This window comes from Nannobrachium achirus (genome assembly GCF_963921795.1).
Source record: "Nannobrachium achirus genome assembly, chromosome: 21".
NCBI classification, from domain to species: domain Eukaryota; kingdom Metazoa; phylum Chordata; class Actinopteri; order Myctophiformes; family Myctophidae; genus Nannobrachium; species Nannobrachium achirus.
The window spans coordinates 29,965,105-29,981,148 of record NC_137828.1 but is presented as its reverse complement, the minus strand read 5'-3'; the positions used below and the strand labels follow the sequence as shown (position 1 = coordinate 29,981,148).

The 16,044-nt window shown below is 41.6% G+C and overlaps 1 protein-coding gene across 1 annotated transcript in view; it reads left to right on the top strand.

Moving 5' to 3' along the window:
• LOC308306676 (rab effector MyRIP-like) overlaps window positions 1-14,715 on the top strand; it is a gene marked incomplete at both ends in the record, with an annotated part of 272,832 nt that extends 258,117 nt beyond the window's left edge. Inside the window, 5 exons of the mRNA XM_080751717.1 lie at window positions 5,079-5,267; window positions 7,278-7,439; window positions 10,678-10,773; window positions 10,936-10,996; window positions 14,678-14,715. Coding sequence (XP_080607843.1) covers window positions 5,079-5,267; window positions 7,278-7,439; window positions 10,678-10,773; window positions 10,936-10,996; window positions 14,678-14,715 — 546 coding nt within the window. The remainder of the gene's footprint in view (window positions 1-5,078; window positions 5,268-7,277; window positions 7,440-10,677; window positions 10,774-10,935; window positions 10,997-14,677) is intronic.
• Between the last annotated feature and the right edge of the window lie 1,329 nt (window positions 14,716-16,044).

Sequence of the window (16,044 nt, the reverse complement as noted above, 5' to 3'; positions counted from 1 at the left end):
TAGAAATTCACCTTCACTGGTTGTGCTCACTTTTCCCCGAAGCACAGATAAGCCCCTTTCACATTCAAAATACGACAGTGCACTGCAAGCTTTATTCTGAAGAAAGAAATTGTTTGGATGCATTTTTACTATTTGGATGCAAAACTGCACTTTTTTTTTGTGGGGCCAATAGCGGGGATACAGAAGACTTTCTATCAGCAAACAATCTATGGTTCAGCTTTTAGACATAAGTACAGTTAAACCTTGAGGCAGATGGGGCTACAGCCAGTTTGCGGGTCCCCCATTAATGTTCTTCATAGGGGGAGGGGGTTTCCCATTTAGAATGGGAACGCATTATTTTGCGCTTTAACTATTGAAAAATAGCAGCTCACAAGCTCACAGTGCTGCACCGAGTGCCGTGCTGCGAGCTTGTAGATCTGCTATTATTGAAAAATCGTGAAAAACCCTATCGTTTCTATGTCAGTGGTGCTCAAACCTTTTCATGTGAAGGACCCCCAAAATGATCGGACCCCCATCTTAAAATATTTAGTTCCATGGACCCCCCCCCCCCCCCCCGGTGTCGTGCTGTGAGCTTGTATATCTGCTATTTTTCAATAGCTAAAGTATAAAATAATTAAGGCCCCTCCACCTTGGGCCCTAGTAACTCAGTCCCACTTTTCCCCCCCTTGTGACGCCCCTGCTCCTGTCAGCTAAGAACATGCAGGATGCTGCTGAGTTTACAATTTAGCACAGGCTCACCAAAATTGAAGATTGGAAAAATAGAACCTTACCTGGTGTGATTATTCTCTATTCTCTACTGCTGTGACAGGGATTTTAAGGCACACTGGCAAAATGGGGTCCAACGCATTACTAGCAAGGTGTACCAAATAAATTGGCTGGTAAGTGACTCATTTTCACTGGAGAACATCTTGACATTAACCAGGGGTGTCCAAAGTTTGGCCCGCGGATTCATTCCTAAGTTGTTTTATATACGGCCGGCCAGCACGTCAAACAAGTATATTTCCCAGGGTATAATTCTTCAGGATTCTATGCTCCCTGTCTCATTCTGAAGAGGTCAAAGAAAGGCTATTGTATTTTTTTACATTGCACGTCTGGTTAGTGGTTATTTGGTAATGTGAAATAAGTTAAATTTGTGTTTTGTTCAGAGCAGACACCTGACAAAAGACCATTGATATAAAATAATATTATAAAACATATACATAAACCATATAGCCCTATTTTATACCTTGGCTATTTGAAAATGCCCAATCTACAAGCTCACAACGCATCGCGACGCGTTGCGAGCTTGTAGATCTGCTATTTTCAAACATTTTGTACTTTTGCTTTTGATACGTTAAGTACATTTTGATGCCAACACTTTCATACTTTTACTCAAGGACATTTTTACTATATTGCAGTATGGATACTTTTACTTAAAGAAGTAGTTCACCCCCAAAATGGCATTTTTTCTATTGATTACTCATGCCATGGAGACTTGAGTTCAATAATATTTTGTAGTATTTGTCTTATTCCTAAGACAACAAATTGATTATAGTAAATTTACCCCCATTGATTCCGGATGGGGACCTGAATGCATTTGGGACCCCATCCGGAATCAATGGGGGTAAATTAATTGTAATCAAATTATTGTCTTAAGAATGCGACAAAAAACTAAAAATATTATTGAACTCAAGTCTCCATGGTGTGAGTAATCAAAAGTAAAAAAGTCATTTTGAGGTTGAACTACTCCTATAAGTAAAATATGAGTATTTTTTCCACCACTTCTTCTTCTTCTTTCGTGTATCATCGTCTTTGATGATTGGTTGACAACATTGTATTTCACTGATGCCAGGCCTGTACCATGTCATCTTGACTCTATGATATTCAGATGGTCAGAACATAATCATAAGAACAAAGCTGAACAACAGGGTGGAAGCACAAGTGGGACCACTTGCCTGAAGGCTTTTTATTTTTAGCAGAAGTACACTTATTGAATGGCCATCTTGATGAGAAGACGTCATTGTGACATTAGATTAGTTAAAGGAGTAGTTCGACTTATTTTCTATCAATTACACACCCCATATTAAGCATTGAATTCAATTTGATTTACCGGCGGAAATATGCTTTCGGTAGGAGACACAAAGACTAATTCAAGGTCTAGGTTTACGCAGAGGTACTAAAGGGGGTACCTGAGAGAACATGGAAAATGGAAACATTTATTTTCCTGCTATATTTAATGATAAAACATTGACATGTATGTGAACTTGCTGTTCTGTATAGCTTTAAACCACATTAACTCTTTTAGTGCTAAAACCGAATATTTTCGGTTCTTTTTTTCATTCCAATACTATTTTCTTTTTGCTATTTTACTTACCCCGAGCTGCTAGTAGCGACGTGGGTGGTCCTGGCTCGTCCATCGCCTTCCAACGAGCCATGCTACATGTTGCGACGATTTATTCCATTGAAAATGGTTTAGAATAAAGTTTAGAGCCCCCCCAAAAAAACGCTATTTTTGCAAGACGTATTAACGTTTACAAAAACCGAACATTTTCGGTTCCTTTAATAAAATGAATTAAATAATCGGAGGCCTCAACGAAGCCCCGGTCTAGCCCTGGATCCAAGCCGACTACCAAGCTCTCTTTCCACCGGCCCGTAATCGGGTAACGTCGCCGAAACGCGCCGCCCAAAACAATACAAAGTCCCATCTTTAGAGGTCATTTTCTCTGAACTGTGTTCCTAGTGCATCAGAAAAGTTTTTTTTGCGGCTGAATAGCTTCAGGTCGGTCTTCTAAAAAATAAAACAGTCGATTGCTAACTGTTAGCTCTCTGCCTCCATTTCACGTTCATAACACTGTATGCGGAAAAAACACAGCCACTTCTTCGTGGTTAACCGGATGTTACTATGAAGCCTTATGGAGGAATGGCTGGCACTCTAGCGGCCACTTGCGGCCGCTAGAGTAAAAAGTTTGACTTGCACAACTTACTGAATAGAAAACAATAGGCTACTACTTTTATGCTTGATGACATAAAAAGTGGACTTTTTATGCCCCCCAAAAAAAGTAACTTTTTGGGTAAACTACTCCTTTAAGACAGGTGTGTGAGTTTATAATTGCACTTGATTAAAAACAGCATAGTAGCAGCAAAGAGAATACAGCCATTTCTTCTCTGGGTATAACGTGGTGCTTTTTCCTTCTTACCTTCTACGTACCTTCACCAGGAGCTTCCAATTCATTTCCAAGCTTAGTTTCATGTTGTAGTGACAATTTCATGTTTGCATAAATAGGACGGGAACCCCTTTTGGGGTTCTCGTTGCAATAGACAGTATATAGCAACAACATGTCTTTGTAATATTTTAACACATTGACCGCCATTTTAACATACCTCCGTACTCCCACCTGCCATTCGTCTCCATAGACTTCCATGTAATTGGGTGTGCACGGAGCATGCACACCCATGCCTAGATAATGCACCACGTGTGTCCACATTGCTCACAGCTTTCAAACAAAAGAATCCGAATGGAAATCCGTTCAGGCATTCATGAGATAACAGCCACTATGTTTAACAAGGATGTCTGCCAAAATGGCTGCCATGCTTGAAAGATGGGGTTGCTATGGGGGTTAAACATGCAATTTCGCGATTGCTATCATGCCTACTCCATTTTTGGGGGTCAAAAAAATCAAAAAAAAAATTTGACATTTTTTTTTTTTTTTTTTTTTTTAATTCTCGGGACTATCGGGCCTGGCGGGGAAAGACATTGGAATAATCTCGGGACTATCGGGCCTGGCAGGGAATGAGTTAATAAACTAGAAGCTTCTAGTCGGTGACCTGGCCAACTCGGGAACAATGTAAATAGGGAATGAATGCCCCGCCCTGTAATGCAAACCCCATTATACCTGTTCTCATAGGATCCGTTTTGACCATCTGTTTGCGTGTGTCCATTCATGCCCATATATGGAGATAACTGTCTGTCTACGTCCATTTTATGCCCATATATGGAGATCTCTGTAGGACCCGTTTTGACCATCTGTTTGCCTGTGTCCATTTATGCCCATATATGGAGTTATCTGTCTCTAAGCGCCCATTTTATGCCCATATATGGAGATCTCTGTAGGACCCGTATTGACCATCTGTTTGCCTGTGTCAATTTATGCTCATATATGGAGATATCTGTATCTGTCTGTCTGCATCCATTATATGCCCATATATGGAGATCTCTGTATCTGTTTGTCTGTGTCCCTTTATTCCCATTATGGAGATCTCTGTATCTGTCTGTGCCTCCGACTGTGTTGCAGACACAGTGCTGGTTCCCCCTTTAATACAAACCATACCCATTATACCTGTTGTCATATATGGACACAGGCCATATGTTTGCCTGTGTCCATTTAAGCCCATATATGAACATCAGAACACGTCATACTGATGACATTCAATACGTAACCATGGTATTTTGTGTTGAATCATGTAGCGTACATGATGTCAGAGCCTTTTATGAAGTGATGTCACAATGAGTCAGCGATTGAGCCGATTTCCTCCGGAACAGCCTGATGTTAACAATCAGCTCTGCATAACGAGATTCTGAATGTTTTGCGCCGGTTTCGGAAAACCGCAAGTCGGGTCGGGTCGAGGCCCAGCACTGCACTCCGCGCCGCCGCGGGGAACGCGCGTGCCTAATCTGAAGCCGGTGGGACGAACGGTTCTCGAGATAGGCGGATTTCATACAGACACGCAGACACGCAGAGACTTCTCGCATTTATAGATAGATATTTGAAGTTCAGGATTGATTCTAAATGGGTTAATATGGTTATTTATTTTGTATTTTAAATGATTATATTCACAAGCTTCTGTAAAGATGACAGGACAGCATTTCAAGTTGTATTGTATGTTTGTTTGTCCCTATTTGTTATGATATTTATAGGTCCACATGCCTTTCCACGTCGACCCTATGCCTTGTATCTTTATGTGTGTGTGTGTGTGTGTGTGTGTGTGTGTGTGTGTGTGTGTGTGTGTGTGTGTGTGTGTGTGTGTGTGTGTGTGTGTGTGTGTGTGTGTGTGTGTGTGTGTGTGTGTGTGTGTGTGTGTGTGTTGTGTGCACGGAGCAGAAGTACTCTGCGGCGTCCCTCTGCAGCATCACCACAGAGGTGCTGAAGGTGCTCAACGCTACAGAGGAGCTGATTGGCGAGGCGGGGAGCGAGGGCCACACCCCCGCAGAATCCATGAGCGCCTCCCCCATCTCCAGCAGCGCCGAGACCTCCAGGCTGGACCAGAGACTTACCAAGATGGAGGAGAACGTAAGACACCTGTGGCTGGGTTTCAGTCAGATAAGATAACCTAATTTGGGAACCCAGAACGTAGAACTTATACTTTCAAACGTTTAAAAAAAAAATGATGAAAAAAGCCGATCACAAAAGAAGCGAAAATAGACCATCTACAACAGGGGTCTTCAACGTTTTCAGGCCAAGGACCCCTTAGTTGAGAGAGAGATGAAGCAGGGACCCCCACAACCTGTTCATGGATTCCATGTACGGTAGTTTCATTGTTTGACACACAATCATCAGTGTATTTTAGATTCATCGCGGTTTGTGTTTTCAGATATTTAACCACTTGAACCGTCAATACTTAAGCTCTTTCACTCTGTACATAGTCTGCTCTTTTTGCCTAAAATAGATCTACAAGCTCACAATGCCTCGCACTGTGAGGCGTTGTGAGCTTGTAGATCGGCTATTTTCTGAAAAGAGGTTAAGTGTAGAGGGGAAAAAGAGTAGAGTACAGAGTAAAAGGTCAAGTTTATTAGGTAATGACGGCTCAAGTGATTAAATATCTGAAAACACAAATTGACATGAATCCAAAATACACTGATGATTGTGCTGTCAAACGATGAAACTATATGGAATCTATGAAAAGATTGTGGGGGTCCCTGCTTCATCTCTCTCAACTAAGGGGTCCTTGGCCTGAAAACGTTGAAGACCCCTGGCCGAGAGGATTCCCACAAATCAGGTTTATTGTCACGTCATCTGCTATTTTTGGCTAAAGTTGTGAGAATATGGGCGCTAGGGTTCAAGCGGTTAAAAAAGGAGGACATTATTTTTCTATCTCACAAAGATTTGGAGGATCCCCTGTAGTAACTCTGAGGACCCCCTAGGGTCCCGGACCCCCTGTTGAAGACCCTTGATCTACAAGCTCACAATGCATGTGGGTTGGTAGATGTTCTATTTTTGCTTCTTTTATGATGTATTTTTATAAGTGACAGTGATTTCTGGTTATAATGGAACTGTAAACAGCGTCAGCTTATGGATGGTTCTGGGTTACCCTTCGTAGTTCCCCCTTCCTATTTAGGGGGAACATTGGCCAAAAAACTGCAGATCTATGAGCTCACAACACATCACAATACGACACGCTGTGGGCCTCCGTGTCCTGGCCTCCGTGTTGACTCTGTCCTGCCCGTCCTCTGCCTTTAGGTCAGTGGTACTCAAAGTGGGTTCTTGAGGGGGTTCCGCTCCAAAATGAGGCCTATTCTATTATTAAACTATTCAAAATTAGGCGATATACAAGCTCACAATGCATCACAATGTGAGCTTGTACTGTAGATTTAAAAAAATATATACTGCAGACCTGCCAACCTTGGGATTTTCTTTTGAGTACCATTTTGGTAGACCATCCATACATGTATTCATAATTTCATATTCACTGGTGATAGATAATTCGTTCGCCGCAATGAATTCACCTTAGGAGGGGTTTAAAGGTTTATTTTAATATATTACCTGTAACTCCTTGGTGGTTGTGTCAGTGTGATAAAGTTTTAAGCCGGGTAGGGGAGGGGACAGAGTATACTGTCTGCGCTCGCATGGTTCATGCAGCTGATGTGTTTTGGTGAGATGGATCATGGTCTCGGGGGGGAACATCATCGTATCTTAGCAACACTTAATTGTGGCTCATGTCATGAGTAAAGAGCCAATGAGCTGAGCGCACTCTCAGACACCAGGTTCAGACTAGCATGGATATTTCGTACCTGCGTATCGAGACCTAGAATTGCGTGGTTTGTACGCAAAATGCGTACAGGTTGGCAGGTCTGATACTGTATTGTTTTCTTTTTTTAATTGAACATTTGGAATAATTTATAATTATTGTTTACACAAATCCTCTCTTATCGGGTTCTCTGGCACAAAACCTTTTCAAAATACATCCATTTTGGAGTCCTTGACAATTGACATGAAAATGTTTGAGAACCTAGTCCTAGGTGAACTCGAACACAGCTCTAGGGAAAACTGACAACGCCTCCCCCCCCCCTTTCTCTGCTGCAGGTGTACCTGGCTGCAGGTGCAGTGTATGGCCTGGAGGGGGCGCTGGGGGACCTGGAGGAGTGTGCGCGCTCTGTCAGCAGTGGCACCACGGACACAGAGCTGGCATTCCTGGAGGACCAGGTGGCCACAGCAGCTGCACAGGTCCAGCAGTCTGAACTAAAGGTACAGCATACGGCATACTAGTCTGTCACCTGCTCCTCTACATGAACTAAAGGTACAGCATGCTAGTCTACAGACAAAATTGTGTGCACATCTCAAGCCTATATTCAGGCCAGGTGCTGGACATCAAGGTATCAGATAATGGAAGGAGAGTACGCCCGCACACTGTTTGTTTCCAAAAACTCACTTTTATTATAGGCAACAGCAATGTTTCATCAACGTTTGTCTTCATCAGGCAACATTTTTGTAGTGACAGACAAGGAACCCCTTTTATAGAAGACCATTGATCAATGGTAAAGCATAACATCAAATTCCTCATTTAAACCATCTGGAGACATTGTATTGAGGAAGTAAATCCAATATGTCTCACGTTGGAGTATGGATATACGTATCCCGGCCGGTTTGCAGATGACTGAAAACCTTGCTTTTTTTTGTATAAGTACATTGCACACAGTTGCCACATCTATAGCTTCCATCTGGTACCACTGGGAAGTTGGTAATACTGAGTACCCAAATCTGATTTAACCAGACAGTCCCTCAAGTTGGGAGAGCGTTTAAACAAAACAAAGTCAACAAAACAGTTTTTAACCTTGGATCAGACTGGATAATATGCCAATGTTTTTGAAAGGCATCCCTAAACTCTCAGTGGAGAATTTGGTGCAGCACATAGGAATGTTGTTCCCGGTTTCTTATTTTTGGGGCGCAGGCAATCATTTTGTGTTACCTGGACCTGGTCAAAGTGCTCTCTAGCTGCATCCACCCACTCTCTTGTATAACCTCTACTGAGGAAACTGTTAGAGAGATCTGAGGACTGTTTTGCATATGAAGCATCGTCACAACAGATCCTCCGAACCGTATAGTATTGTCCCTTTTGTAAATTTGTACATCAAGGAAGCTAAATTCCAGTGTCTTCCCTGCCAAACGACTTAAATCGACTTTTACTTAGAAAAAAAAAAACATTTTTTTTTTTTTTTTTTTTTTTTGACCCCATTAAATCTAGTAAACATGATTTCAATCGCGATTTTGCATGTTCCACCCCCATACAACCCCATCTTTCATACAGGGCAGCAATCTTTGTTTACATAACATGTAAAACATAATGGCTATTATCTCAAGAATGCCTGAACGGATTTCCAATCTGATTTTTTTGTTTGAAAGCTGTGAACAGCCTGCACAAACATGGTGCATGATCTGTGCATGGGCGTGCATGATCTGTGCACTATAAATTACATGGAAGTCTATGGAGATTTATGGCAGGGAGAACCCAAAGAAGGCATATTTAATTGGCAGTAACTGAGTTAAGCCCATATCTAACAGGACTTTATATGAGAATGCCCATATACTGTATGGAGGCAACATCGGCCACATACCACACTAACAGAATCCATATGGCCAAAACAGCCCATCTGTGTGGCTGGTTCTACAGCAGGGATCTCCATATATGGGCATAACAGGGATTGTATGTATGATGTCAGATGTATATCCATATACAAGGATCTCCATATATGGGTACCCAGGGGTCTCCATATATGGGTAACTGGTCCGATATACATCACTGGCCAGACGGCCAAGACATGGCGTGACCTCGCCCTTTATGGCGAGGCCGCATGTGTCGCCCTTAGGTGTCTTACTGTGTAGTATACACAAATTGTGTCACAGCAAAATAGACAACATGCACAATGCGCTCTGTAATTGCATTAAAATGACAATATCTGATCTATTTATTATTGTTTTCATAGAGAAGCGCCCCTTTTTGCGCTTGTTTGTGAGTGTCGTGTTTTCATTCCATTTTCTTCTCTTTCTTCTCTTCTCTAACCCCTTATTGATGTGTGTGGACCAAAATGTGTGAGAGTATGTGTGTGCGTGCGACGTGCGTGCTGCATCTATCCAATGGGGTACGATTTTGGGGCGTAATTGAGGTCAGGAAACCAATATATATATATATATATATATATAAATATAAATATAAATATATAGAGTCTAGACATCAATAATAGAAATTTGTTGCTCTCCCTCCGACCTTCTACTTTGAGTCGCTCTGGAAAGAGAGAATTCAAAATGCCTCAATTGTAAAAAGAGTTAGACTCTTTTAAAATGAAGTGGTTTTATCAGCACAATGTTGCTGTGGAGGCCGAGTGTTTTTAGTAGCCTGATCAAGCAGTTTTCCTTATATTTAGGTGTGTCTTAGAATAGCAGTTTAAGATATTGTATCATCATTATACTCATTATATTTAGGTGTGTCTTAGAGTAGCAGTTTAAGATATTGTATCATCATTATACTCAATATATATGTGCGTGTCTTAGAACGGTAGTTTAAGATACTGTACCACCAATATACTGAAATATAACCAAGTGTGCCTTATGTTATTAATCATTGAAATAGTACATCATGTATACAAGATAAGTAGTCAAGTGTGTTTTATGTTATTATGTTTCAACCACTAAAGATATCTATATACATGTCATAAAGTCATTTGTGTCTTAATATGTGCTTAGTGAGTGTCTGCAGGAAGGCACACAGCCTGTCACAAGCAGGGCCCTGGGCTATATATATCCACACTGCATGCACTAGCCCCCTAAGGGAGGGCCGTCTACCATGCAGGATGAGGTTAACAATACACACACACATTTGGTAAGAATAAGTGCACTCACACATGACGAAATTAAAGCTCAGGTTAGACAGACGCTGCACTACACGGCGAAACTAGCAACCACATTTTATGAGCTGTTATAAGCTGGCATATAGGATCTCATAGGAAGGAACTGAACTAGACACGTAGACAGCCCTACCCTCTCCCATGAGAAGGCCCAAAATCCTTTATATGGTGGTATAGCATGGATGTTCAATTGAATTCTAAATATGAATGTAGCCCTACCCAGGAAAAGGAAATTGTATCGCCATGAATGTGCCAACTGATGAGATGTCAAGGACAATTTCTGTAGTCTGTGTGACGTAGAATGAACCTCCAACCTTTCTGTGAGCACTATAAAACCTGTTGATTTCCTGTATGTATTCACTTGATGTTGGGACCCCGTGCCTAGCATCAATTCACCCGGGTTCCTCAATAAAGCAGTAACGATCAAGAAGCCTTGGTCTCTGTTTCCTTGCTTATGGGAAAACCACTCTGCTTTCACATTGCCTTGGAGAAGTCTAGCTCAGTGGAGTTCAGGTTGGTTCACTTGCATTGTGTGAATGCCGTGTGTCAGACGGTTCCTGTTAAAGGGTGTCTTCTCCCTCCAGATATCAAACATCGAGGCCAGGATATCAGCTCTGAAAACAGCTGGCTTGAATGTCACTGCCTGCAATCGCTTCTCCAAGTTCAAGCCAAAACCTAAGGTATAATAACTGAAATTAAGTTGACTTTAAAATAATGTCTATCACTCTGTCCCCTTTCCTTTTCACCCCACTTGCCTCCCCACCCTTTATACTTAGTCTTATGTGTATTCAAATATGTACAGTATTCTTAAGAGTGTTATACTATATTACTTCTCCTTACAGCCTCAAACCCTCGACTCATCACGTCATCAACGGAGGAAGCTACCAGCCCCTCCACTTAAAGGTATACTTCAAGGTTAACAAAAAGACTAGCATTTTTTATGCAACCAAATTTAATTATGGCAATAATCTCAAATTGAATTGTATTGCCTCCAAGTGTAATCGAAATAGATTATGTTTGTTGGTTTATTATTAGATAATTTCGATGTGAGAGTGGAGTGAAGAAAAGTTGGAGAAACGTTCTTTGAATGTGTTCGATGTGAGCTTGGCTGTCAAATTAGAAAAAGATGAGAACTGGAAGGATTTCACTCGGTACAATGGATCAATGGATCCCTTCACCAACAAATATGATATTGTCAAGATATGCCATTCCCCCCTCATTATGTATGACCCTGCTGAAAGAAAGCCCTTAGGCGAACTTCATGCATACTCTAGACAAGCAAGGATACAAGTTATTCATTGTGTCAGGACATACTGTACATATTATAATCAATAAAAAACACCAAGGGTGTCCTTGGCACTTTTGTTGATTTTAATATGCATGTCCTGACTCAATAAAAGCTTTGTAACTTTTATCCTTGCTCGCCCTGATTGTGCTTGGAATTCGCCTAACTGCTTTTGTTCATATATGAACTGTTATAGACTCTGTGAGCACCTCTACACGCCCTAGACCGGAGTCAAGACACTAGTCACTAGACACCCCTAGACACCCCAGACACTTTTTGAACTCTAACTGAGAGCACTCAGGTACTGTAGCCTTTGTTCTATGTGTGACGGTGGTCTTGATTTTCAAGCAAGACTCTGTCTGAACCCCTAATTGCTCCCGGTGAGCAGGTTGCTGCCTTGCATGGTTTCCTCTGCCATCGATCCACATTGCTCCAATGTGGATCTTAAAGTGATCCCTGACTAATACGACAAATATGTCTTAATACATTATAATTGTCCTCTATAACTACAATGTAAAATTAAAAACACCTCAATTATTTTATTTCTTCTAGAAATAGCTAATCTTTCACTCAGTAGGGGAAATGCCTGTCGTAAGTTGATGATGTCATAAACGTCATGTGTAATTTTTATGGCATGCATGTGCAAAAAAACAAAACACAAACACATTTGAAATATTGATTTGATGCTCATATTAACCATAGGAAGTATTAAGTTTGTTTTTATTTTCACATGCATGCCATAAATTCCATAGGGATAGATCACACTTGACATTTATGACATCAACTTGCGACGGGCATTTCCCCTATTGAGTGAAAGATTAGCTATTTCTAGAAGAAATAAAATAATTGAGGTGTTTTTAATTTTACATTGTAGTTATAGAGGACAATTATAATGTATTAAGACATATTTGTCGTATTAGTCAGGGATCACTTTAAACATTTTGGCCTGCCTGTGACGTCAGTCATCTATGATGTCTGTTGTCAATTATAAAATTAAAGTTAAATATTTCCAAAAGTGTACACACGCACGCACATACACACACACCACACGCACACGCACGCGCACACACACACACACACACACACACACACACACAACACACACACACACACACACACACACACACACACACACACACACACACACACACACACACGCACACACACACACACACACACACACGCGCACACACACAGAGATGTTGGAGGGCAGGACTTTTGTTCACACTGTCACCTTTTAACTTAAAGAGCTATTTGGTTGTTGAATGAATGCAAATGCATCATGTCCTACTGTATACAGAGGCTAATTAACAGAGAAGCTCCATTAGTTGTGAATCCAGCAAATGGAGACACAGAACATATGACTAGGTTCCTTTAACAGCCAGCAAGGAGTCGGTTTTATGTCATGTAAATGAATGGAGTTTTTTTTTGTTGCTGTCTCTCAACGTCCACACAATAGCTCTGATTCACTGTGGCTTCTCACAGTGAATCATCCACAGCTGCAAAGAGACACAGGACAATAGAGTGGAATCAATGACCCCGGCAGGGGCGTCACAAGGGGTAGGAAAGTGGGACTGAGTTACTAGGGCCCAAGGTGGTGGAGGGGCCTTAATTATTTTATACTTTAGCTATTGAAAAATAGCAGATATACAAGCTCACAGTGCGGCACCGAGTGCCGCGCTGCGAGCTTGTAGATCTGCTATTTTTGAAAAGTCGTGAAAATGTGTGCAAATCTTTGAATATATGCATTTTTTAAGCGAACATTTGTAACTCAGATTTTGCTTCTGGGGGGTCCCTGGAACGAAATATTTTGAGATGGGGGTCCGTGGCCAAATACATACCATTTTGGGGGTCCTTCACATGAAAAGGTTTGAGAACCACTGCCATCGAAACATAGATTTTTCAAAAAACCTTAGAAGGATTTGAAATATTCAAAGATTTTCATGATTTTTCAAAAATAGCAGATCTACAAGCTCGCAGCACGGCACTCGGTGCTGCGCTGTGAGCTTGTATATCTGCTATTTTTCAATAGTTAAAGCACAGGGGCCCCACAGTGAATCCTTGTACCCGGGGCCCAGAATTTGGTGCGACACCCCTGGACCCCGGCATGTGATCATAGCATTGATAGCAGTTGCACATTTACCAGTGCATCCTTTCAGTCTCTCATAATTATGTTCCAAATGTATGCAATCAGTAGGTAGGCAGGTTCTATACTAAGATATGACCAGATGATGTCACAGGGGTTGGCACTAAGGTCTCAGAGGCACTTGCCCATCGGGCAAGTACAGGTCATGTTCTACTTGCCCGAAGGTAATGCCCACTTGCCCGAAAAGTAAATCATCCTTTATAAAATGATAGGTACGATTTTAATTACCGCTCAATTTAACACGTATTTCTTTACTTTCTGGGGCTGTGTGATAAAATGTCATACCTCAATACCTCCAAATCCAAATACTTTAGCTATGATTGAATATGTCTATGGTTTCACACTTGTTATTTTATATTTTTAAATGTAGCAACAGTAAAAACAGCAGGTTAAAAGGCTTTGAATCATGTGCTGTTGTTAATAGTCTATATCAGAGCCAGGGTAACCCAACCTGTGGGCCATGAGGAAATTGCAAGTGGGCCCCCAAATAATTGGCAAAACACTAAGATGACAATACAATATTAACATTTAAAAAATGAATGTAAAAAGAAATGTCTTTGTTTGAAACCTTGAAAAATGTGTTTTCATTGTGGTACCGATAGAAGAACTTCAAGTGTACTGTGTTTGTTCCATTGATCCGAGCCAGAACACAATCAATTGATTGCTCGTTAAAATAAACATGTTCTGAAAATGCACACAGCCCGCCCACCTGACCACTTAATAATAATAATAGTTACCTACTTCCTCCCGAAGGGGGAATTCAGTATTTTCAGCCCAACCCAGCTAATTCGCTGCCCACAAGGACCAATTAGGGGTTAAGAGTCTTGCTCAGGGACATTGCTACCCTGGCCTGGAATCGAACCTGGGACAAGCAGGGTCTCTGGTTCCCTGCCTAGTAAACTAGACTCCTCCTGAAGGAGAGTCTGGTTTACGAGGCTAATGGTTCCCCAGGCGCGGGCTCCCTAACCATTCAGCTTTGCTGCCCCTAAAAACCAGGCAGCCCAAAAGTGGCCATATGGGTGGATGGCGAACGCTTTCGAGATTTTGGGCCATAATCCAGGAAAAAATGTTAGGAAGAAGTGAGGAATTATGTTGACTTGTCATGTATTACTTCACTGTCACTACCTGGTGGTGTCTTCATTTTTATTTCTAGAAAAGTTGGAGCCAGAGCAACAGGTGTTACGACCATAGTGACAGTCAACAGCACAAACGCCCCCCCCCCCCCCGGGCAGGGGGGGACATTTTCGACCCCCTGACAGACGGATGGGGCCCGCCCAACCCAGTGCCTTGATCCAGTGTCCACCTCCAGCTCTGAGGCTATGCTGGGTGCCAACACCTGCCCTGTGCAACAACAACCCACTCAGCACTCATCACTCGGCCAGGCATGGCACCAATCGCTCACAAGCGTCTTAAAAGTAACACAACAATCCTTTTACACCCAGCCCTAGACGCCGTAGACTCGAGAACAAGACGTTGTGTCTCCCCTGTTATCGATTCATCCTCCGTTTCCCAACCTGTCTGCCTGTCCTCCGCCAAATCTATGGTGGACTTACTAACTTAAGACGACACACCACACTGGCCGACAGACGGCGTGTCTCTGCCTTAAAACCGTACAGATGAAACCTGGTTGCAAGACACCTTCCTGACCAAAACGTTAGCTAGATTTCCCATCTTAAAAGCCACTGTATAGAGGGGGAAAAGGTTTGTTTCCTTTATTTTTTTTTACCTGTCTGCTTGCAAGAGTGTTGTAAGTGTTTTAAATAATGTACAATAAAGATGTGGAGGGGGGGAAAAAATCATGGGAAATATTATGTAATTCAGTGTGTCCCCCCAAAAAAGAAAGAAGTTAAACCATATTTAATACCTACTGCATCTCTTCTCACGCAAACGTAATTGCCAAGCCTCATGAATGTTTGTGTCACTTTCCACATTTTGGCTGTCAGGTTAACAACAGTGGGGGACTGATTGCGATGTCTTTTTATTTATTTTTACTGAAATTCATGCATTACCAGAGAAAAGTATTGATACAGTATGTATGTGTATAGTACAGTTACCAGGGCCAAAACTCATTTCTGTCCACCTATCTTTTTTCTTATTTTTTAAAAACCAAAACTGCCCTTAATCTGTGTTTCGTGATTGATGGCAATGGTGGAAAGCAAAGAACATGGACCAATGAAATGACTAAAAACGTCTTTATTTTTACCATTAAGCATGTTAACTCCCTGACACTAATGAAACAAATGAATGCAAATGTTACTAATCATACACAAAATTGTTCGACATCAATGTTTGCTTAAGTAGGCAAACTGATGATACTAGTTTTATTACCAGAGCACGGAATTCTGAACTCAAATCTGATTTACTTACACGGTAGATGCCATTATTTCTCACATAAATAAATAGTCAATCTACAAGACTATGGTGCGAGACACTGGCGAGCAACTACGGATAAATCAGTCGTCACTTCATTCCACGCCCCTCCCCCCAAGTAAGATAAAAAAGGCCAACTTATGTGTGAAT